At 39.0% G+C, this 24,306-nt stretch overlaps 1 protein-coding gene across 4 annotated transcripts in view; it reads right to left on the reverse strand.

Moving 5' to 3' along the window:
• The window catches only part of KIF13A (kinesin family member 13A), a 106,178-nt gene that overhangs the window by 41,417 nt on the left and 40,455 nt on the right, over window positions 1-24,306 (reverse strand). For all 4 annotated transcript variants that reach the window (XM_064161034.1, XM_064161032.1, XM_064161033.1 and 1 more), the window contains exons 3-12: window positions 21,777-21,789; window positions 14,218-14,278; window positions 11,791-11,883; window positions 11,139-11,319; window positions 10,035-10,122; window positions 8,228-8,362; window positions 7,597-7,709; window positions 2,747-2,858; window positions 2,170-2,382; window positions 407-517 (exon numbers count right to left, since the gene is read on the reverse strand). In XM_064161034.1, the coding sequence (XP_064017104.1) occupies window positions 407-517; window positions 2,170-2,382; window positions 2,747-2,858; window positions 7,597-7,709; window positions 8,228-8,362; window positions 10,035-10,122; window positions 11,139-11,319; window positions 11,791-11,883; window positions 14,218-14,278; window positions 21,777-21,789 (1,120 nt within the window). The remainder of the gene's footprint in view (window positions 1-406; window positions 518-2,169; window positions 2,383-2,746; window positions 2,859-7,596; window positions 7,710-8,227; window positions 8,363-10,034; window positions 10,123-11,138; window positions 11,320-11,790; window positions 11,884-14,217; window positions 14,279-21,776; window positions 21,790-24,306) is intronic.

A 24,306-nucleotide genomic window follows, 5' to 3' on the forward strand; every position in this document is an offset into this window, starting at 1 on the left:
AAACCAAAAAAACTCACTAAAACCAAAAGCAAGAAATAGTGCCCAAAATTCTGATCCTTTTGTAACTCTTCATTTTCTAAGTCACTTCAATGTAAACACATCTAAGATTCCACTATGGTCTTAGAAACAAACAAGCCACCCAAACAGATTTTAGTATTTCATTTTAAAATCAATTATTAGCTTTTATTGGTGATATCATGACACAACTACCTTTATTCTAGTGAAATTTAGTCTTAAGTAAAACTACCAACCAAACAAAAAACCCCCAAACCAGAAACAAGGGGAACAGACGAAAAATAGAGGATATTTAAATAGCTGGTGGGAAAGACAGCACCTTCCAGTAAAGTTCATGAAATTCAATTGATTTGCACTATGTGAGCATCTGGCCTTTTGTCCTCTGAAATACCTGTGCAATTTCTTCTGTCTTCCTTAGCTTTTCTTCCCAGGTGACCGTTAGCTCTTTTATAAGTTTTTCAGATTCTTCCAGTTTTTCCTTCAGTTCTGGTGCCTTCATGGCCTAAAAGACAGAGATTAGCAAAAAAAATTCAGCTACTCTTCCCACCTCAACATCTGCTTGCATGTGGAAACTAAACACAGTAACAGAGCATGAAATGCAACAGATACAGATTTTTAACTCCATCTCCAGATTTTTCATGGTTGAAGATGAAGAAACAGGCCTTTTGCAAAGGACAGAGGCAATCCTATTATGGGTTCAGATTTGAAATAGCTGAAGATTGACATAGCTCCAGAGACTAATGTAACCCACAAAATCTCTGGGCCAGGCTACTCAGGCATTAATGTCTATGTAAAATTGTCTGCATATTTAAAAACTTGAAGTCTTAACTGTCTGAAACTTGAAAGTCTTCCTTCCAAAAGTAGTTTCAAATACAAATATTTACATTTAGCCTTTCTCTCTCTCTTGGTTTTGTAGGTATTCCTAGAGTTATATTAATGCTTTGAGACTGAACCTATTGATTTCTTTTAAAGACATGTGTGTTTTGCAGCTAACCAACTTCTCATTTCACAGTAGGAAACGAAAGCAAAGGGATGGAATATGTCCAGTGGCAAGCAGTAACTGTAACTGGAGCTATCAGTTGGCCTATAACTCTATAAAACTGTTTTTAACAGAAGCTATACAAGAAAAAACATTTTAAAAAAAAATAAGCCTTGGACACTTGCCTACTTATTATGTTCTGCTACAGTCCACCAACATAATTAAGAACATGCTACAGCATTATTTTCTCATTTTAAATATGGAAAAAGTTAACAGCTCCTTTGTTTTACAGCAGATGTTCCCATTTCACCTGTAAGGAACTGTTCATACCAGGCATACAATTCCTCAAATGAATATTAAGTTTAAACACCACAGAAATTTACCCTAATAAACACTGCTGTTCTTTTTCCACTAAGCATTCTTGTGTCTTGCTTGAAAAGAAAAACAACAACAAACCCAAACCAGTAACAACAACAAAAATCACAAACTGCAGTGTCTAGTTTCTCCATATACAGCATCCCAGGATAGTTTGGATTAGAAGGGACTTTTAAAGGTCATCTGAGTCAAACACCTTGCAGTCAGGAGGGACATTTTTAACAAGATGAAGTTGCTCAGACTCCTGGAATGTTCCCAGGGATGTGGCATCCATCACTTCTCTCTGGGCAGCCTGTTCCAGTGTTTCACTACGCTCCCTGTAAAGACTTACTCCTTGCACCTACTCTAAATTTTCCTTCTTTTAATCTAAAACCCTTATTCTGTTCTGCTAAAATGATTGTCTTCATCTTTCTTAAAGGCTCCCTTTAAATACTGAAAGATCACTATAAGGTCTTCTCAGAGGTCACAATAAGATACCACCAAGTAAATTTCTGATAGTAAGTCTACAGAATGAAGTTGCAATCTAGCTCTTGCCTGTGCTGTCTGAATTTCTTCAAGAACAGTCTATTCTGACAAAGGTCACCATCAGTACAATGTCATTAAAAAGCTATTAAAAATAAGCAAATAGTATGTTGGATTGATTTTAGAAAATAAAGCTAGGGTTTAGGGTGGTTTTTTTTTTAACTATAAGACTGCAAGACTTCCTTTCCTCATTTCTTAAGGCTCACAGAGAAAGCTAAGCTTCTAGTCAGTCTGACATTTCCTTGGGATGCTCTGTTTACATTGTGCTGTAACGTTACCTCTGCTTGAGAGAGCTGTTCTTTCAGCTTTTCAACTTCTTCACGTAATTCCCTGATGACCCTGGCATTTGGATCTTCATTCACTACAGCATGGTTAACTATCCTTTTGGCTCTGTCTGCGTATCTCAGTGTAGAGAGTGTTTCTTCATAGTTGTCTGCTGCTGGACTGATTGTGGCTATCATGGCAGTTTGGCTGTTTCCTCCCAAGTTGTCCTGTAGATGGTAGCCACAAAGTTTGAGGGTAAAAACCTGTTCTGAGACTCTGCAATACCTTTAAAACAACATTTAAAATGCAGAGCTTGCAGTTTAGACACAGAAAGGCACTCCGGGTGTAAAGTAGCCATTATGACCTATAAACATTTCCAGCCACATCCACCAGCTTTAATTCTACTATGACTGAAAAAGGCCAAGCAGGACTTCACGTAGAATTAACACACAGTACACTTAAGTGTCCATATTTTGGAACAGCTTATAAATACAAGATGAGAAGTGTACATACACAAAGACATGATACACTGATCCTACAAACTATTGAGCTGACTTCCTGCAAACGGGGTGAATGAAAACTATTAATTACCTTGAGAAGCCAAGTGAGTACAGAGTCTCTGTAAGGCACAAACTTGTTTTTCCCCTTCCCGGCTGCTTGGTCAGCAAGTGATGATATAACCAAGCCCAGCGTTGAAAGTGATCTATAAATCCAACACAACAGAACAGCTTTAACACATAGTCCAAATGTAGCTTTAGTAAAACACTGACAATGTGATTTGATAAGGAGTTTAATTTATGCCCAGCAGAATTTCAAATGCAACTGTTAAAATATCAGAATAACTGAAATTAACAAGGGCCACAGAAGATCAGCTAAGCCCTGCACGCAGCAATGTACTTATTCACTTTTCAGATCTGGAAGAATAAAAAGGGATGTCTATAGTGTTCTATCTCATCTGGTACTAAGATCAAGTTCCAGGAAGATTAAGTTGAAATGTCTAGATACTTAAAGAATTTTTCAAAGTGCAAAGCCAACTGCCTCAGCACATGGCGAATCACTGCCTTTGCATCTTGGACACTGTCTCATGACACTGTCACGAGTCACATTGACAGCACAGTAAGAATCTTGTGTCACTAGGATCAGTGTTATAAGAGCACTGGCTCAACAACAGACTAAAACTGCACAATTTCCCAGCCATAAGGAGGCACCCTCCACACAAAGCTAGCTACAGCCTAGGAGAACTAGTCTGTCTGGTGAACCGGTAACTAATCAGCCACCACAAAACAATGGCAGACTGCTCATTAAAGACATTGATTAAGAAGCCCCTTGAAAAATAGGTTGACTTACAATTGAGGTGAAGCCTCACTACCTTCTTGTGGGTGGAAGAGACCAAACAATCTCCCAGTTACAAAAATGTTGCACAAACATCACTCTAGAATCACGATAATAAAACAGCTAAGTTGTTCATTTTAGTACATGCACCACTTCTACTGACGGAGGCAACTGTATCAGCAATCTGTGCAAAGCATGTGTGCATTATGTTATCCAATTGTTATACAACCATGTGTAAATCGTAAGTGACATCAGGGCTCTCGGCGTGAGTGTGTTTAAGATAATGAGGTGGTTCAGGAGCCTGAGAACATTAAACAGACGCCTAAAGGGTTTTTAAAAAGACAGCACAGAAGCACAAGAGAATATCTGGTCTGTCATACTCATGCCTAATTATCCAGCTACTCTCTATGACTCCCAAGGAAAACTTCAGCAGCATCACAATTAGGTAGTCAAATAAATATTTAATTGCACTGTTCCACTCCATCCTTTTGAGGCTTCTTTTCAAAGAAGTAGCAGTACTATTTTTAATGGGTAGGCAGTGTTTGCACATATCTGTAACAGGGTCTTAGTGCTGCTTGAAAATACCAGTGGTTCAAAAACAACATTCAGAAAACAACAAAAGTGTTGCAGAAGAATATTTCAAGGGAGATTTCGGAGGACAAGTTAACAAGAAACATTATGAGTGTCACAGAAGGTATCTCATATTGCACATGGCACAAAATGGTATGAAGACAGAACATACCTGACAGTAAAGTTAAAGAAAATATAAGGAGGGGCTAGACAACCTGAGCTCCTAAGAGAGAACTCCATTTTGTGAACTTGTCTCTAGGATAACTTTCCCATTCACCTCTGAAAATTCGCAACAAAAAGGACAATGTTCGTTTGTGAGCTAAACAAAAGCCTAACAACCTCTGACAGTTTGGGGAGGAGGGGGGGATGGGGGAAGGAACTGGTTCATGCCTCCAGTCTCTGGTCTCCACAGAGATGACAGTGTGCTAAATATGCATACTATGGTGCTGTACACTGCTCCATAGCAACCTCCCACTGCACAACTGAAGAGCACCACCACACTCTGAGTCTATCTTCAAGGAGCACAAAGCTATAAAGCCATCTTGGCCTACTCTCCTCTAATTCCTCTTTAAATGAGGGGAAAACTGAAAACCAGAATTCAAAACCGTGGGAAATGGAAGAAAAGGACACTCAGAAAGTGGGATGGAAAGAACAGGAATTCAAAAAGGACTGTCATTGAAAACTATTTCTCAAGAGGGCTGCAATGTCAACTTACAGGCACTGTTTTAATGAACAGGAAATTAAGCTACTTTCTATTAACACAGGATTAAAAGATATGATAATACTTTTCCTCTTCATAAATACTGGTTTGATTTTAAGACTTAACTGTTAACATCTGCAATAAAAGCCAAACTAGAATCATTTACATATTTTGCTTGAGATTTCAGAACACAAAGTTGTTTAAAGCCTCTAAAGAAACCAGTAAAAGAAATGGCTGCCCAAGAGAATAATTACAGGACTCATCTGCTGCTTTCCTTCATGCTAAGTGACGCATCAGAGATCCGTCATTACTGTGATCCTATCTCACACTACTTATATAATTAGTCAACCAAAAGGTCTAAGCCTGTAGAACATGGCAGACTGAGGCAGCTCAGAAGCAGCAGAGTGAATTTACATGGTGCAAGAGCATGGGAAAGTGCCCACTGCACACTTTCTGTTCCCCTTGTCCTTACTCCTCAGACCTGACCAAGCTGTCCTTGCCAGTGGGTGGTGGGAAGCTCATGCACTCTACCACCAGCCTGAGTCAGCAGTGTTCAAAGGGAAATGATACTTCCTCACCACAGGGAGCAACTTGGTTCCTAAATTACACCTATTCAAGCTAGTTCTGTACAATTTACAACCAAATTCTTCACTGAGCAGAATCCACATTTCTATTAGTTAACTTCCAATATGAAAAACCTCCCTAAAATCAGCTTTGAGGTGGACCTGTCTCAGCCAATTCTTTCACCACCTACATTTTAAAGGCTTCTTTTTTGCACTCTCAAGTTAAAATGACAACAGCTGATTTTATTAAATCAGAATTAAAACTGAAGACTGCTTACAGAATGCATTTTTCTTCCCGACTAATTGACAGTCTGTTTATCCCGCTTCCTCCTCCTACTGTATCCTAGAAATTCTTTGACTACACCACAAAGAATTGTTAAGCACCTGCCTTTCTATGCTCAGTATGGGAACTAGCACAACCTTGAGAGAAACAAGCATATCCAGCTTTTCTATGACATATGGCAAGTCCTCCTAAAACATCAATAGAGCAGACTACTCAGCACCTTCACCAAGGCAGCTCTGCATCAGCTCTGAAAAAAATTACTTCTGCTTTTTCTTTCAACTTTCTAAAGATGTTAATAAAATGACACAGCTCTCTGTGGTTTCAGTTAAGTAGGAGAGCAATCCACTACCTCCCTGCTGTGATGTAGTGTCCTGAGATAGGGTCAAACAGGGTGAGATGCAACTCACCTATAACCCTATCCATGTTTCATCAGAAAAAAATGACACTGAGCCTGCAGAGGCTGTCACACATAACAGTTTGGTGTATATACAGCTGAGTGTACATTTCTCCTGCTTTGTACATAAATAAATGGGTACATTATTCTACATTTTTCTTCAAGGCAATAAAACATAGCACAACCAGTAAATTTATTTGCCAGGTAATTTCAGCAGTTCCATGTCATGTAACACATGCTACCAATACATTACTGCTCATCTTAGAAAACAAAACAATAAAATAATACAAACAAGAACTTGATATAGTCTAAACACACTGGTTTAAGTATACTGGCTTACCTCAGAAAGTATTGACTTTGCCTAATAACTAAGGTGCATCACACCCAAATAAAGGTCATACACAGTGTTCTTTGAAGAACTAGTCTTATAAAACATGTTTAAAATCTTTGAGGCTTCCAGAAAAATTCAGACACTATCACAGATCCAAAGCCATCAGAAGTCTAACAGGAGACACCAAGCACAGCACTACAAATTCTTTCTCCTACCAATTCCAAACCAGATTTCAAATAGCAAATGCTTAATAAATGGACTAAGTAATAAAGGTTTGTAGCATATAAGAATTTAATTGATGGAAAAATGTGGAGCTGTCCCCTCCTCCCTTCCTTTTTTAAGTATCTTTTACAGAAAAGTTTGATGCTTACATCTGAGGTCTTGTATTGTCAAAGAGGTTCAGCAGTGCAAAGCAAGGTATCTTCCCCTACTGCACCAGTAACATACAAGTGTTTAACACCGAGTAAATTATCCCAATAGAAAAGTTTTCCTGTATCTATAACCACACTTTCAGTTTGTTAGCAGCTGTTAGAATATTTGGCATTTGAATTTTTCCACAAGAATTAGGACAACATATCTAATTCTACCTTTGCTGATACAAAATGCAAACAGTTTCTAGTAAAATCAAACTAAATTTAATTGGTAACCTGTGTGCTAAAGATGCAATTGAAAAAGCATTACCTTTTAATGTCAACAGTTAACTCTTTCTTTACCAGGAAAAGGAGTATGTTTAAGGCAGAGGTAACTGTGTGAAACTCTTGCTTTTGGGCAATATCACAATAATTACAGTAAAAAGTGCATTGAAACTTGTCATTGCTTGAATACAAATGCCCAAGGCAATGCTAACCTAACACAGCTTCATTCTGATCTGGTTTTCTTAAACTGTGAATTATGATCTCACATATTTTAATACATGTTGGAACAAAGCCATTCAACTCTGCAACTTTGCATTCTTGTTTGAGCTGAGGAGACGAACACAAGAGCCTGGGGACAGGGTGTATAAATGAATCACAAAAGGTATATACTTAATTAAAAAGCTCTGCTGTCACTTTTTCCAGATAAAACTCATACAGACCTCAGCTGAGTCAAGTATGAATCAGGGTCCCAATGCCAATGTAAGGAAACACAGCACAGAGCAGCTGAAAGCTATACCGAATTGCTTCTGATGAGGTCCATCACTTGAACTGACTGTGAGAAGTTCACCAAGAAAAGGAGGCTAAGGGAATAACAAGATTAAGCTTTGTAGCATGCATATGCCAACGTCTTACTTGTTTATGTTGCTGCCTTCCTTCAGACGTTCTCCTGCAGCTCCTGTTTTGGATACTCTCTCACTCCCAGCCAAATCCACCAGGCTGACCTTGCTAACCTTCTCTCCAGAATTCTGTGCAGATGGGACATGGGAGAACAATAGCTAAGAATCAGAAAGGGCTGACACATGTGACACTGACAATATGAAATATTATGGTTAAAGTATAAAATTCAAGGTATGAGAGAAGAAGGGCTTGTCAGGGGTTTTATAGCCATTTACTGTAAAATACATGAGTGACTCTTACAGGGCTGAAGCACTAATGAACCAGCAATCAGCTGTGTAGCAACATCAGTACTCTTACTGTTTGAGCAGACCATTAAAATATATCAACTGCAGCAACAGCTAGGGCCTAAGTCTGGTTTCGTGGTGGCAACAATCTTTAAAAGTGATCCAAATGATTGATTTATCTGTCATGCTTCCTCACTTTTGCAGGGATCTCTCAATCTTATGGTCTTGCCAATATTATGTTGATCACTAGACCTCCATGGCATTTAAGGTAGAAGCACATCTGAACAGATTGTGTGTGAGGAAGAGGAAGGAAGAAAAATAGTTTACCACAACCTCTCAAATTAAGCAATAGAAATACATACACCAGAATGCAGGTCAAAAAGTGTCTGAGTCACTATGATATTGAATACTGCATGAGACCGGCTGCTTTCTTCATTCATGTTGGTTGCAGCAACTGTTCGCGATTTGTTTCCCTCCGACATCAGTGACTCAATATCCTAGGGCACAAAGAGTAAGAAGTGATGCTAGGGATGAAAGCAAGTATTGTGCTTGCTGAATAAAATCCCCATCTAGATGGAAGGGTGTGTATGTGTGGGAGAGAAGAAGAAAGGAAATTAGAGACAATGAGAAAATTCTTTGCTCATTTTGAAATGCATAGGAACAAAGGGCCTGAAATTCCACAGAACGACATTAAATCACATCTCTCTTCTAAGTGCTGTGCTTAAAAGCCAAGCAACTATAGTCAATGCACCTTCTCCTTATCTGCTGCTGAAATATGTTGGCAACATTCACATTACAAATTACATTGTTTAATGCCAATAATCAGGCCAGAGCAGATCTACTTAGACAAGTGAACACAATGCATCTCCTTACTGAACTGCACTAATACCGTCTTCATTTAATTGGCTCAGAGCACTACCTCACTTGGAGCCTGGACCTTCCCAAGTATGCAGGGATGAAGATGACTATGCTAAGTCTGGTCTGTGTGCTTGCTGAGTCTTCCAAGACAGTTTCATGAAAGTTATCAACCAAAAGCTAGGCATGAACAAGATTTTCTAGAAGCTGAAAGCACGTTATCTTTATCCAAAGCCCACAATTCACCACAAAAATTGCAAAAGCAGTTTCTAGAACTATAATATACACAATGCCTCAGAAAAACAAAAATCACCATAAAAAAAAAAAGTAAAATGGCTCACACAGATTATACAAAGAATTAACTTTATTTTTTTAAAAACTAGGATTTCCAAACCAGACTCTCTATAAAATGGTAGCTCTATGCAATTCATACAATTGCACCACTTCAAATATTTCCACTCATTGAATACTACCATAATGATTTATTTGAATGTGTTTTGGTAATTCAGGTGGGCTTGGATGCTGTCAGGATTTTAATTACAAATCACACAAGCCACATTGTAGCTTCTCGCACAATACATCTGTATAAAATTAGAGGCTGAATTCAACAACAAAGTCAAAGGAAGATTATTATTCTTATTAATATTCTTATTTTGGAAGTCTCATATTTCCTGTGTCAAGGAAAAATTGTATTCTTGGTGCATGCTATATACACTGCATATAGAAACTGCAAAATAAAGAGACACTACTATTCTATTTTTAACCAACATGTTTTTACTGTTTAGCCTGGAGAAGAGGAGGCTCAGGGGTGATCTTCTTACTGTCTACAACTACCTGAAGGGGCATTGTAGCCAGGTGGGGGGTGGCCTCTTCTCCCAGGCAACCAGCAATAGAACAAGGGGACACAGTCTCAAGTTGTGCCAGGGTAGGTATAGGCTGGATGTCAGGAAGAAGTTCTTCACAGAGAGAGTGATTTCCCATTGGAATGGGCTGCCCAGGGAGGTGGTGGAGGCACCGTCCCTGGGGGTCTTCAAGAAAAGACTGGATGAGGCACTTAGTGCCACGGTCTAGTTGATTGGATAGGGCTGGGTGCTAGGTTGGACTGGATGATCTTGGAGGTCTCTTCCAACCTGGTTGATTCTATGATTCTACATGAACCACATACTCTTGAAGCATCAGAGACCGTTGTGATTGACAGAGACCATAAACACATGAACCAGAATGTCTAGATGGACACTAGAATTATCTCTCATAAATTCCTGTTGCTTATGTACATAGATGTTATTTATAAATTTGCCATTGGTTTAGGTTTACCTCAAAGTTTGTAACAGCCAGCTGAGACAGGCCATCTACATACGGTCCCAACACTTTGTGCTCTCGAACCTTAAGGGACTGCCTGCTCCTATGGAATAAAAGCAGACTTTATGCACAATCCAGGAGTACAGACTTCACTGAAAACCAAAAGTTACAGTATGAAATTTTAAGAATCTTTTCTATAAAAGAAATCAATTTATGTATTTTAATTTTAACAGGAGAAAATAAAAGGTCTTCCAGAATGGTTTTAAAATCAAATTAACCGTAAGAACACATCAATGTAACTGGGGTTAAGCTATACACTTGAATTATTTTTAATGTATCCTCCCTCCTCAGTAACAGTGGCTGGAATAAAACCTGAAATGTGTCATCTGTTGGAAAGAAAGCTGACAACAAAAAAATATCACACCTCCTCCAGCAATTTGTTAAAACTTCAATTCTTGTATTTTTCATACTTTGACATATATCAAATAAGTTTCAAATATACATTTTTTACTAACTTGCATACTTCTTTACCTACTGCAATTATGCTGAAGAGTCAAAACATACTAAATATATATATACATACATACACAGACACACACAAGTGCTCAGCTGAAAAAGTCCACCACACTACCTCATCTAGACATCTCCAAGCCAGAGAGTCTAACCAATGTTTTTGTGTAGATGACATGGATGAGTGCCATGAGTATATTCTGCAGAACCACCCTTCCATATTCAGAAGTTCAACATCTAAAGCACAAAAACTGAGCTGTAAATAAGCTTCAAACTCCTTCCAATTGACAAAAATTCTTACCTGAACACAATCTGAATCATCTGGCAAATAAAAAGCCCACAATTTACTTGTACATAGTCTTGCATTCTGGTGGTAGACTACTTCATGCAGTATTTGTTTGCATCACTGTAATGGTATCCTAATGTTTAAACTGATGCATGCAAGTTACTACTTCACATACAGGCTTCAATTTTTTTTCTCATGTTGGCTATCTAATCCTTTCTAAGCAAGTGGTACAAACACACACCCTGAGAAAAACTTTCCAAAATTACTTCAGCTTTTATACTTTCAGACTAAGGAAAGCTGAAGGGGAGAGCAAAGCTACTCACCCTTTTGGGTCAAGCAGGTCTCTGACTTTCTCATTGTAGATTTCCATATAGGACACTTCAACTTTAAAAGTATGAGACTCATTTTCTTCCACAGAGATTCTCTGAAATAAAGCACAACAGAGCCGTGGGATCAGACCCAGCTGCTCTGCATTGCCCATCATTGAAAAGGATTTTCCTGAACCTGAAGGGAAAAAGAAGAAAATGCTTTAGAACATAGTTTCAGAGCTAACCATTTGTTCATGAAGCAATTTTTTATTCCTCCAGAAGCATGTATCAGAACAACATGACATGCTATGTCATACAGCTTGTTGTTTGGACTATAAAGTACATGTAAACAAAAGAGAAATTATCTCAAAGGCTTTCTTCAGCAAGGCCATTACTTGGGACCTCTTTGAACACATTCAAACACAAGACTGAACAAGCTTTCAGCATGAACTACTCCTTTCAGCCTTGGAAAGTAGCTCCAGCAGGTGGTAACTAGGAACATGCCTACAGAGCTGCTTTAAGAAATGGTTGCTGGCTATACTAACACTTGACTTTTAATATTTTGGTATTTCAAAATACATTTTAAAGACATTATCTAGCTTAATCTTTCCTTTGTTCTTCCCATGTGCACTCAAAGAGTCATTCCCCTCCAGCACAGGAGACTCACCTGTCTGTCCATAGGCAAAAATACAAGCATTGTATCCCTGAAAGGCCTTTTCAAGAATTCCTTCTCCAAGGCACTTGAACACCACTTCTTGACCTATAAAATAATTAAGTTTATTTGAAATGGAATAGGGAAAAAAATGAAGACACTATTTTTTATTCCTGAGTGCACTGGTGAACAAATATTGTCATATATAACTGAGTGACAAGTTCAAAACTATTGCCTGAAATGAGTGTAATTGATGGCTCTGCATCCAAATACATTGCTGATGTTCCTACAAAGGAACCAGCAATTTGAGAGGTGCTGTATAAGCTGAATACTTAGAAAATACTAGAGAATTCAGACACTTCCCCCAACCCAAAACTAAATCTATAATCCCCAGTGCTCCAATCCTGCCCCCACAATGCCTCTGCCATCCATAAGCCTAAACACAAGCCTCTGGAGGCCCCAGAAGAGGCCTGCTCCTTACGTGTTTGTGCTGATAAAGCAGCTCCAGCCAGACACAGGGCTGGAAGGGGAGGAAAGCAGAGCGAGCTGGCCTTGCTGTGAGTTTATGAAGAGATGGCAGAATTACGGGATTGAATAACCATTTTCTAGTCCCCAGAGCATTTTTAACCCTGTAGTTCCCAACCTGGGACACTTTCTATTTCAAGAATTTTACTTAAGCTTGAAAGTCCTACATTACTTACAGTTATAAAGCACTCTGGACTTAACTTTCAAGTTCTATAATTGTATTAATTGTACAATTGTACAATTCTTTTAATTGTACAACTAATCACTGCTCTTGCCAATGACATTAAACTTCAGTGTCCACATGCAGTTACTTTAAGCAGGGAGTATTTACTGCATCTATCCAGCTTCCAGAGCAGCACCCCTTCTGTAGTCCAGTGCCTGACAAAGAAACAGCTCAACAACTCAGGCTGTCAAGCAGTTTGTCTGGATTCTAAGTTTGATAACTCTGAAAAAGCCTCTGGCACGATCTCTGGACATAGACAGCATGTCTATTTGCAAGGCTCATCTGCATACAGGTAATAAAACTTCAGTTTGCAGGGATTAATTCAATGGCAATTTCTGAAATAGGCTAGAGAAATCTAGTTAAAAAAATTAAAGCCAGATAGATCTAGGATCCCACTGAATTCACTCGGAGATGGGTGAAACCAAGACAGAAACAAGTTTAGCTGGTTAGGGAGTGTTTGGTCTACCTCTACCCTACAAATAGATCAGCACTGTGGTGTATCCAACAGGTGCAGCTCACACCTGCACACTGCAGGAGGCACAAGGGCCCAAAATCTGGGTGGTACCATCACTTCCTTCCTTTAAAAGGGAAGCAGAGGGGAGCAGACGTAAAAGGAGTTGCTAAGTGCCTAAATGGCTCTACCAACCCAAACATCTATGAATACAGTGCTGTGCAGCTGATCAGTGCAAACAGTCACTGAAAGATGAACCAACCAAGAGGTACTTTTCCCGATGAAAACTCTTTGCTTACTTGCTTAGGTAATTAAGAAATGAAGCAGAATTCATGACCAAGTGCAACTCCTACAATTTGGGATTTGATACCAGCAGCCACAGCAGCCAATGTTACATGCTTGTGTTAAAGTATGTAATTTCATTCATTAGACCACTGGTCCCAAACTTTAAGCTACTTAGCCCTGTCAGTCATCAAGACCTCTTATGGGCTACAACATTTCATAACATGAATATCTAAACGCTTAGTTTCCCCACCCCTTTCCATGGACCAGTCTTGAAATGCTCTTATGAGGTATGAATATGCTAACTCCCAAATCCAGTTAAGGCAACTAACTACAGGAACTACAATCTTGTCTGGATTATCCAGTTTTGGGGAGGAAGAAGTCACAAAGCAGATCACTTAGAAAGGGATGTGAACGATCAGACCTGGAATAACCACACTGTCGGATAAAAGCACATTTTATACCTCTCATGTCCAAGGATACAGCGCACTGAAAGCACACACATTCACCACTGCCATTAGTCAGAAGTAATTTCTTGGAAGAAACTGAAATAATCCCCACAAAAGGCTCTTCCAGGGGATAACAAAAGGAACACTACAACTCAGATGTAAAGTCATCCTCTTGAATAGTACTGGGCACCTTAAAGCTTGCACGCCTTTTAAACTAAGGCCCTATCACTCATATCATACATGATAGCTTAGGTTGGAAAAGACAGAATCACAGAATACATCTGGTTGGAAGAGACCTCAAAGATCCTAGACTCAGCACTGAAGGGTCAACACTAAACCATGCCCCTAAGCAGCAGCTTCAGATCATCTAATGACATGATCTCTCTAAAAAGGAGAAGTTTGTTTCCGTGAGGAAGTCACTTGAGCATCACAGTAAAAAATCCAAAAAGATTTTACAAAGGCCTCATGTTCTCAAATTATTTACACTACCAAATGACTGAAAAACAGTTTACCTGCATATTTTGTGGTGTTTGACTCATCCATGGACCAAAAGCAGTGATCAAAGGCAAATACCTGCAGAAGCACACAAAAAGACAAATTAGGAACCCAGGCTACCAGATGTTTCACTTAAAGCTGTGCAAATCCATGAGTGCTTAACAGCAGTTAGACTCCACTGATCTTACGGATCCTAAATCAGAACTGCAAAAAGGCTTCAAGAGTTGGAATACTTTGGGGAAATCCTGAGAGCTTCATAAGTGCAACAGTTCTTTTCTATCTGTGTTATACACAATGCAAAATACCACTTATTGTATCTCTTCATACAGTCTTCAGAACACAGCCAACACCTAACAATTGGCTCCACTCTTCTCCAGGCACTATTACTGATACAGTTCTGCCAACAGTAATGAAATGACACCCAAAGGACTCAACATACAGAACACAACAAGATGACTGTTCAAAAGACATCAATACAGGATGCACAAAACTTTTTGCATGGACTGAAACTTCTAAGCCTTAAAGAGGCTTAGAAGTATCAGATTACCTGACTAAATCAAGAGCACAGTACTGGATCTCAACAGAGGTGACTCAAAAACTACAACTGGAAAATCAGACAAGCTATCAGAGCCTACTGTAATGCAAAGACTGAATATCACTTCAGTCAAGAGTTCCAGCTGGGTAGAAATTGAATGAGACTCAATATTGTGCTCAGGGGGCTTGTGGACCTTGAACAGCGTCCTGTTAAACCACTTAACATTCTGCTATAGACATTTAACACTGTTCTTTTGGCAGCTTTATACTGCCACAAGCACACTTGAAGCTGCAGTTTATTTTCCTCATTTTACAACGGTAAACTGACTGTGTGTGAGTTAATGCTAAAGTTCGGGGGAGGGGTGGTTTTGGTATTTTGTTTGTTGGTTGGTTTGGGATGTTTTGGGGGTTTGAGGTATTTTTTTGGGGGAGTACAAGGGAGGAGGGGAAGTGGCAGGGAAGAAAAAGTCTTCTTTATTAAAACTTTTTCTGGTCTTAAGTTTTTCTTTGCCTGATCTTTTATAGAGTCATTAAGCTTGGAAAACACCATTATGATCAACTCCAACTATAACCCAACTACCATGACCACTAAACTGTATTCTGAAGCACCACATCTACGTGCTTCTTGAATACCTCCAGGGATGGTGACTCCACCACCTCCCTGAGCAGCCTATTCCAATGCCTCACCACTATTTCAGCAAATACTTTTTCTCCCTCAGGTGTAATCTAAACCTCCCCTAGCACAACTTCAGCCCATTTCCCCTTGTCCTATCACCCATTACTTGGGAGAAGAGACCAATACCAACCTCACTACAACTTCCTTCCAACAGCCAGTCTCCTTAGCTCCCCAAAACGTCTCTCGCTGTATTTCAGAAGGATAAAGGCACAGTACCCTCACCTCCTTCCCTTTCCTCCAGCTTAACACAAAACACAGCAAATGGCCTGTGAGAACACTCAATACTGAGACAATGCTTAGTGCACAATAGCAAAATGAGTTCTGCAATTCCGTTCTGATGTGAAAACAAATAAACACCTAATAATAATAATAATAATAATAATGTAACAGGGAGGACAGAAACATTTACTGTAGCACAGACAGAACGCAGCTTCACAAGTCAGGATGTCCCCTGATGTGATTGAATTACAAACGTAGTTTTGCCACTGAACCGCAACCAAAGAAATCAGCAGATACTTCACTTTCTCTTCTGACCTCCACCTAAGCAGGAGTATTTTAAATTACTTCTCTGCATTTCTTCATTGTGCTTCAAATCCAAGCATAAAGAACTATCAGTCATCAACTTACACAGTCCCAGTACTCCTGTTTCTCTTCTCACATTCCACTTCTACAGAAATTTTCCTCATAGGACTTGGTAACAATGCCTAATCTCTCAACAACTAAACAGCAAGCAGTTCAGTTACTCAAAACCCACTCCAGTTATAGAGATCCAAATCTAACACATGCCCATTCTTCCAATTTGAAATTGTTATCTGCAGTGGATCACATAGTCCAGTTATAAAAGTTACCAAGCCACACATGTTCACGTGTAATGACTTAAATGTCAATACAGTAGTACTGTGGACTGATTTAATCTATTGTCCTGCACTTTTCCCCTTGGTTAACACTGAGAACACAAAAGGATTATTCAGTAACTTCTAATCTTAACACTGATCTTGTAAAGAGACTTGAAATGATAAAAATTGTGCCTGTAGTAAAGTGTTTCCTGTAGAAAAGCAGGTTTTATGTGGATTATTTTTTCTAAAAGCTAAAACTTGGTCAGGCTTATTTTTAGAAGTTAAAACTTATTACACAATAGGAAGATACCTCAAAATAGAACAAATGCAAATACAGTACTTTAGTATGTTTTCATACTAAATAGTCAGGGCACAGACTTAGTCTGTTTATAACATCTGTTCTGGAAAAGCATCAAATCCTTCTAACAGAACTAAAAAGATTACTTAAAAATAAAACCTTTTCAGGCAAAGAAATGAAAACTGCTGAGGCAGTGAAACAGAGCAGCTACAATAAAAATTCCTTCACCATGAAAACAGGCAGACACACATTTTAAAATTATTTTGATGAGTGATGATGAAAAAGCCACCATGAACATTCCCAGCAATGATGCTTCAGGAAGCATCCAACCAAAGCAATTTTTAGAACGACTCAGATCTTTGGCAAAAGATTCCAAATGCAAGACTTAACAGAGCAAGAAATAAGGCATAAAAGGGCAGGAAGCTTGGTCCAAATCAGTGAGGTTCTTCCACACAACCATCACAAAGGCATTTAATGGGAAATTCCTGTAGGAAGTTTCACTGAAGAGTGACTCGTATGGTCATTTTCCCCTATAGAGACAATTTAGTAGTTTATATTGTCCTGACACCCACTGCAGGAACATGAAGTCCCAAGAAAAGTGCTGACGCATAGCTGGGGGTCAAGATACACAGTCTATACTATGATGAAGAAGTAAAAAAATCTCTATTTGTCCTGGTTTGAGTTAAAACATAATTAATTCTCTTCAATGATTTGATTCCACAGCTCAGTCTCTTACTAGTAACAGCACTTTCTGCATTTGAAAGCACGTTTTCATAGACAGTGTCTGCTTCTAGCAGCGGTAACACTCCACACTGACAGTTAGTACCAAGGATCAGTGCGCAGACCAGACCACTTCTACATCTTGTGTACCATGCTGGAGGTGCAGAGTAAAAGGCTGCACTTGCAGGGAGGTGCTGACAGGACAAGTGATCCTAAACTGACCAACAGTGTATATTGCATATACATCATGTTCAGTATAAAGCCAAAGATTCATGAGGGACCAGCCCCTTCTTCAATGGTCAGTGTCTGAGAAGGACACTGCCAGTTTGATTATGATTCATGAGTATCTGAATCCAGTTCCATAATTTGGTTCCTGTCTGCTGCTGGATCCGGTCTGAGTCTCCCCCAGTGCAAGGGAAATCAACAGGATGGGGGTTTTCCCAGCTCATTACTCCAGTGTTTGGCATTGCATAGCACTTTCAGTCTGAGTGGCATGAACAGTTGCAAGAAAGCTTGGACTTCACATGTTAGACATCTAGAAATAGTGAAGTAACAGACAGAGCTAAAAGTCATAGAACACGATTCACCAGGACAGATCTTGCACAAGTAGAAGTCCATAGTAAAAATAAGTACATGAGCTTGAATATGTACTCATATAATCATCATAAGAATTTTAGACATATACAATTGGGATGCAGGAAGTGCTAGATCCTGATACTACTGTACCCAGAGAAATCATTAAGTGTGTGCATCTCCCTAGGGAAAAGACATAGGGCACTTCCAGGTTATTGAGAATGATGTTCTGAATGATAACTAGCAGAAATTAAACAAAAGATGTGTTCTGGTAATCATGAAAGTTTCAGTGACGAGAACACATGGGCCTTTGATTCAGATGTCTTCATCAAGCCCCTACAGCAGTTGACAACTTTGATTATTATTTTGCCAAGGAAGCTGCTAGAGGTTAAGGTTTTCACAGCAAAATAAACCTGGGTGATGTAGGTCCACACATCCACCATATCAATGAAAAAAAACCTGGAGTTTTGTCTGAAACTCACCTATACCTATGGCTTAAAACGAGATCACAGATTTTAAACTAGAAGAGCTGTTGGGCCTGACTGGGACACAGAATCAGAGGAAATAGACAAAAGGTATTCCCACTTTAAATAGCTGAAACAATATCCTACAGAACTTGTTTTTATTAAAGCATCTAATCAATGCCCTGAAGAATTAATGATTTTAAAGGTTTACACATGCAAGGATACTTATGGGAACTACTTATGAGTAAAGAGTAGCATATTCACTATTAACTGCTGCCTGGATTAAGCCAAATGACATAATTAGTTTAGAAAGCAATCTAATTTCACATTCATTATTGGTAGTTTTGAAGCTTAATCCTTGGTATAGACTAAACAAAGTCTGGGGCCTCCAGCATTGCATTACCCAGACTGAACATAATCCTTAACATACTGTCTACATGGCTATAAAACATTGTAAATGCACAGCTAACATTTAATAGCCACCTCCATCTGCCTGATGGATGCTCTGTCAACCATACTGTATTTTTTACAAGAAAAAAGTTATGCTGGACAGGTGCAGACATTGCTCACAATGAACCAGGCAGTCTGATAGGCTGGGTGACTCACAGGGCAACCTGGTTGCTACAAAGAAAAGCAAGGGAGAACTGAAGAAGACAAGCTCCTACATCCCTACTACAAGTGGTGATGGAGATAAGTGATGAAGGAGATACCTTAGGAAATGTTGAGGTCTCCTCCAGTATGCTTAATGGAAATGGAAACCATTAGAGAAGTGAAAAAGAAGTTGGTCACTGTACAACAAAAACAAGACCTAACATAAGCCTAAAGCACAGAAACCTGAAGGTGGCCTAAGGCACAGCTCACAAATTTCAGCTCAGAACAGCCATTTTGTCACAGAATTGCACTAAAAGGCCAAGATTAGTAATAAACACAGTGTCTGTTGACTATAAACAGCAGAACACCTCACATAGCTTCTATCACAGCTTGCGACCTACCAAGTTGAGCTGGGACCATAATTCATCCATGGCTGAGGATAAACTAGTTCACTGACACAAAAATAAAGGAACTTCTAATATTTATGAAATCTCACATTTAAAAAAATAATCTCAATCTGAAGATCAACTACATGCAGCACTCTGATGCTTGTGTACATCAAGACACTTCCATACCTCATATCACAACTTTACAAACTCACAAAGCTTATTTCCACTGACGGCAAGAACCTTCTTCACACTCAAACTGATTAAGTATTTCACACAACATCTTCAGTTTTGGCATCATAGTTTAAGGATGGGAATGACCATCTAAGCATAGCTAACAAGCATGTGGTATATATGAACAAGGGTGGAACTGTTAAGTTTTTGTCAAATAAATGCCATAATTAAGCATTTAATCATGCATTTAATTATGTAATTAAGCATGTCAGGAACAACTTCTTCCGCCTACGATCAAACATGAATGATGTACTGCAGAAAATGAAGGTTTCTGCAAAAACATTTTGTGAAATTATACCACAAAGAAGGAAGCTTTGCTCTTCAGTAAGTTTTAACAATGATCAAACACTTGTATTAGGTATAATAACTGGGACTGACAGAAAAACTTCATTAAATGCTTTTCACAAAACTGAGAACCTATCATTTTAAGAGATTCAGTCATTTAAAGTAAAGATGTATGGAGGTGTTTGGGTACAAATCAGCACACCACACCATTCTAAAACCGCACTATTAGTGTGATTCATTTTTACCCACTGTGACCTTGAATTATGTATTTCTGTTGTTTGGTTTGGACTTCTTTGTTGTTTTGTGGTTGTTGCTGGTTTGATGTTGGTTGGCTGCTTCTTGCTTGTTTTGTTGTTAGTTGTTGGGTTTTGTGCAATTTTTTTTCCAATTAAGATTATATCAGTTAATGTGAAAATAAAGTTTGTTCCATTCTTCCCTACACATCCCTTACTGAGATGTTTTCTTCTGATACTTAAATTAAACCAGAACAAGAGAGATTTAATTTTTTTTATATGTACAAACACACACATATAAAACTGCTGTCTGAATAAAGTAGTACATAGTCACATAAGAAAGATACATAGATCACTATCCATCCCGATTCCTATTCCCTACAGAACACTCTGCTACACCTGCAGAAGTCACATCAGACTTACATATACTCTTTCTTGAAGATCTACAAATCAAAGAACATAAAATATAACTTCACCCAGAGCTAACTACAGTTTTATGTGAAAAGTAGCAAGCAACAGACACAAGATAAAATCAAATTGCTGAAGCAAAATACCAGCACAGTTCTGCATGTGCTGACATAGCAGCAATAAGGTAAAAGGACTGTATCAATTACCAGCCCTGCACCAATACTTTATTTGCCATCACAGTAAGAGTCTTCCTCCATCTCAATAGGTGTCTAACACTCATCCTCCCTTCCTCCGCATAACTAACAACACAGAGAATCTTTTCAAGGTGAATTTGAATGCATTTTTACACAAATAATTAATTCCTGAACATCCTCAATTACAAGCAAAACCAGTTTGTCTTTTACTAGATGTATTTTGCCTCCTTTTGGAAACAGCATTTTCACTTTTAAGCAGAATTATGCACAGCAAAGGTTTTACACACATATTTACTCCTTCAAATATTTCTACGAACGTATTAAAATCATGGCCTGTCCTAGACACAGCTTTAACAAGTCCTGTGCCTTGTCTACAAGTCAGTTGGATTATTTTTTTTTTTCTGGAATTATGAACTCTAACTGTTGTAGGTTAAGGGAAATTAAGAGTTAATCGGTATAATCATAAAGATAAGTTCCCCAGAGGCTAGAGAGTCCCAAAGTGGATGGGCAGTTCGTCCCAAGATACTGCAATCTGTTATTCTACTCCATTTTCCTGTATTTCTCTATTTGAGGGAGTGTACAGTCAATTCTCTCTCTCTGTCTCAAGGCAGGCACACTGTTAACTTTATGGTTTGTAGGGGAAAGGCTTTTTGGCTGGCTGTAAATTTCCAGCTATGCCACTGGACCTGATGAAGCCTGCAGCAGTCTTGGGTATAAGTGGGGGGCAGTGTGGCCTGCTCTTAGGCCTGCTGAGGCTGAGTAGGGTAGAGGTTTTTGGAAGTCTCTGGAAGGTTTTTGGTTTGGTAAGCCCAGATGAAGAATGGAGCCTAATTTGTGTATGTATTCCTTTTATCTGAATACCTTTTGTATATATTTGTAAATAGAATTTCCATTTAAACTTCCAATCCAGTGTGGAGTGTTTTTATTTTACCCCTTTGGGAAGGGACAAAACACCTTTTCAGTCCTTTTGCCCTGGGCTGCACATGGCTCAAAACTAGGGCACTAAAAGTATGAGGAGTAGTTCTGCTTCTCATGTATTTTCCTTTATCAAAGCTGTATTGATCATGTACTATGGCAACATGCTGAGCACTTCTGCATTGCCCAAAATTTGCAAGCAGATGAAAAAGACAAAATAAATGCTTACCTTTGGTGGTTTTCTAGATGATTTGCAATAAAAACATCAGCAATGATGAGGAGAGACACAGCATTCGCATAAAGGGAAGGTAGCAAAGAAAAAGAAAAGAAACCAAGTCAGTTGCACATCATTACTGCAATCTGAACTTTTTTGTGATCCACAATGTATTTAAGAATAATCAGAAGACATTTATATGATACACCAGATTTTTAACCAGTAATTACTTAATTACTAATATAGCCTCACATTATCAAAAAAAAAAAGGAAAATAAAATTACAGCTTGCTTATAGGTATAAAAATCCAACAGCACTGAGTTCCAGAAGGAAGACGAGCTATTCGTTTTGCCATGGAAGTCAAAAGGCAGCCCATTTTTACAGCAAACAAGCAGTCTGCATACTGGCATACCAAGGTGCCTGGGTGACTTCAGCAGTGGTACATATCAAGGTAAGAATCAAACATATGTTACTTGTAAAGAAGTGGGAAGAAAAACAAACCTGTGTTTTCCCTATGCACAGAAAGCCTGCACAGAATATACAAGCAGTCAACACAAAAACACACACCAACGAATTCTGTCAGAAATAAAACAGAGATGGCAACCCTCTAAAGACAGCAGCTCAGAATACTTTAGCTTGTCTTTAAATGTTTTTATGCTTATGCTGGCAGCCATATGGCCACACAGTAAATTAAATATGTGTGAGGTTTTTCAGTGGGATTGATTTCAAGGGAGATTGCTACCCCAGCTCACTATACAGTCCTAAATTCACTAATCCGTTGCAACCCCAGTCCAAAGAAAGAAGTGAAATTATGTTGCAAAATTAGACTGACTTAGGACATTCATGAAAACTATAACATCAGGCAGATGCTTAAATTATGTATTGAAATAAGACTGAAGAAATACACCTAAACTTCTCCTCACTCTTCACTATGAGGAAAACAAAGCACACAAATTTGGATGAAGAGCAAAGACAGAACCAAGAAGGTCTACAGATAAAACATCAGAGAAGGTAGTAAGATTTGTAAGATAAAGATGGGGATGAAAGTTCTCTATCTACCCAGCAACAGACACAGTACACAAAATTCAAAGATATAAAGAGGCCACAGTCTCAGTGCAGAAACACATCAGACTAAGCCATACTTTCATCCACCAGACAACACACAAACTCCACCAAGTCAGAAGGGAAAATCCCAACACTCAGAGCAGTTTTCTTAGTAACCCACAATATAACTGCTCAGCAAAAAGCTGAAGAGATGCAAATCCCCAAATATATCTTACACAATCTTTTCTGCTTACTCTTAGATGGTACCTCAGATGACTTCTCTGCCTAAACCAGAAGTTACATGGTTGGTACACAGCAGTAGTATGATGTAAACATATTTGCCTCTGAGCCAAACTACTCATTCCAGTTTTACCCCTTCATTAATGGCAGCTACACAGCCACAATTTGTAGCTAACTTGTGTCCAGGTAGCTCAGAACTTGTGCAGAGAGCACATGCACACTAACTGAAAAATATTCATTGTGTAGCTAAATGTATTTTTCACCTCAATCAGTTTTCATATGTGTTAACCATGGGACAGCAATGTGCCCTGGTGGCCAAGGCCAATGGGATCCTGGGATATATTAAGAAGAGTGTATCCAGCAGATCAAGAGAGGTTCTCCTTCCCCTCTACTCTGCCCTGGTGAGACCTCATCTTAAATACTGCCTTCAGTTTAAGAGGGACAGGAATCTGATGGAGAGGGTCTAGCAGAGAGCTGCAAGGATGACTACGGGATTGGAGGGCATGCCTTATGGGGAGAGGCTGATGGACCTGGGACCTTTCAGTCTGGAGATGAGAAGACTGAGAAGGGATTTAATAAATGTATATAAACATCTGAGGGCTGGTCAGGAGAGGGGGAGACAGACTCTGCTCACTTGTTCCCTGGGATAGGTCAAGGAGCAATGGGTGTAAGTTGCAGCATAAGAGGTTCCACCTCCACACAAGGAGGAACTTCTTTACTGTAAGGGTCACAGAGCACTGGAACAGGCTTCCCAGGGAGGCTGTAGAGTCTCTTTCTCAGGAGACTTTCAAGGCCTGTCTGGATGCGCTCCTCTGCGATCTGTGCTAGATTGTGTGGTCCTGCCCTGGCTAGGGGGTTGGACTGGATTTCCTTGGGTCACTTCCAACCCCTAATATTCTGTGATGAAAGTCTAGCATTATCAGCTCTAAATTTCCAATTCCTACTTGGAAGAGAAGTTCTTATAATGTTGGGGTTTTCTTGAAAGCTTATAAACACACCTATATATTGAAAAATAGCTTTCCTGGGGAATTCCTGATGGACTGATGTATGGGTTCAGCAGAAGTCCTAAACAGTTTAATGAAAGTAAAAATCAACAGAGAGTTTCTCAATTGGTTCGTTTTTTTCCAAGATCATCCTTGTAAGACCCAACTGAAGAAGGTACAGAATGTCACTCAAGTTAAATGAACGGTTTGACACATTTCCTAAGATATTTTTGTAAGCAATGTAAACCACTGCCTTTTATGAAGTTTCTTGAAAGGGA

Source organism: Pogoniulus pusillus, chromosome 21, assembly GCF_015220805.1.
Source record: "Pogoniulus pusillus isolate bPogPus1 chromosome 21, bPogPus1.pri, whole genome shotgun sequence".
NCBI lineage: Eukaryota > Metazoa > Chordata > Aves > Piciformes > Lybiidae > Pogoniulus > Pogoniulus pusillus.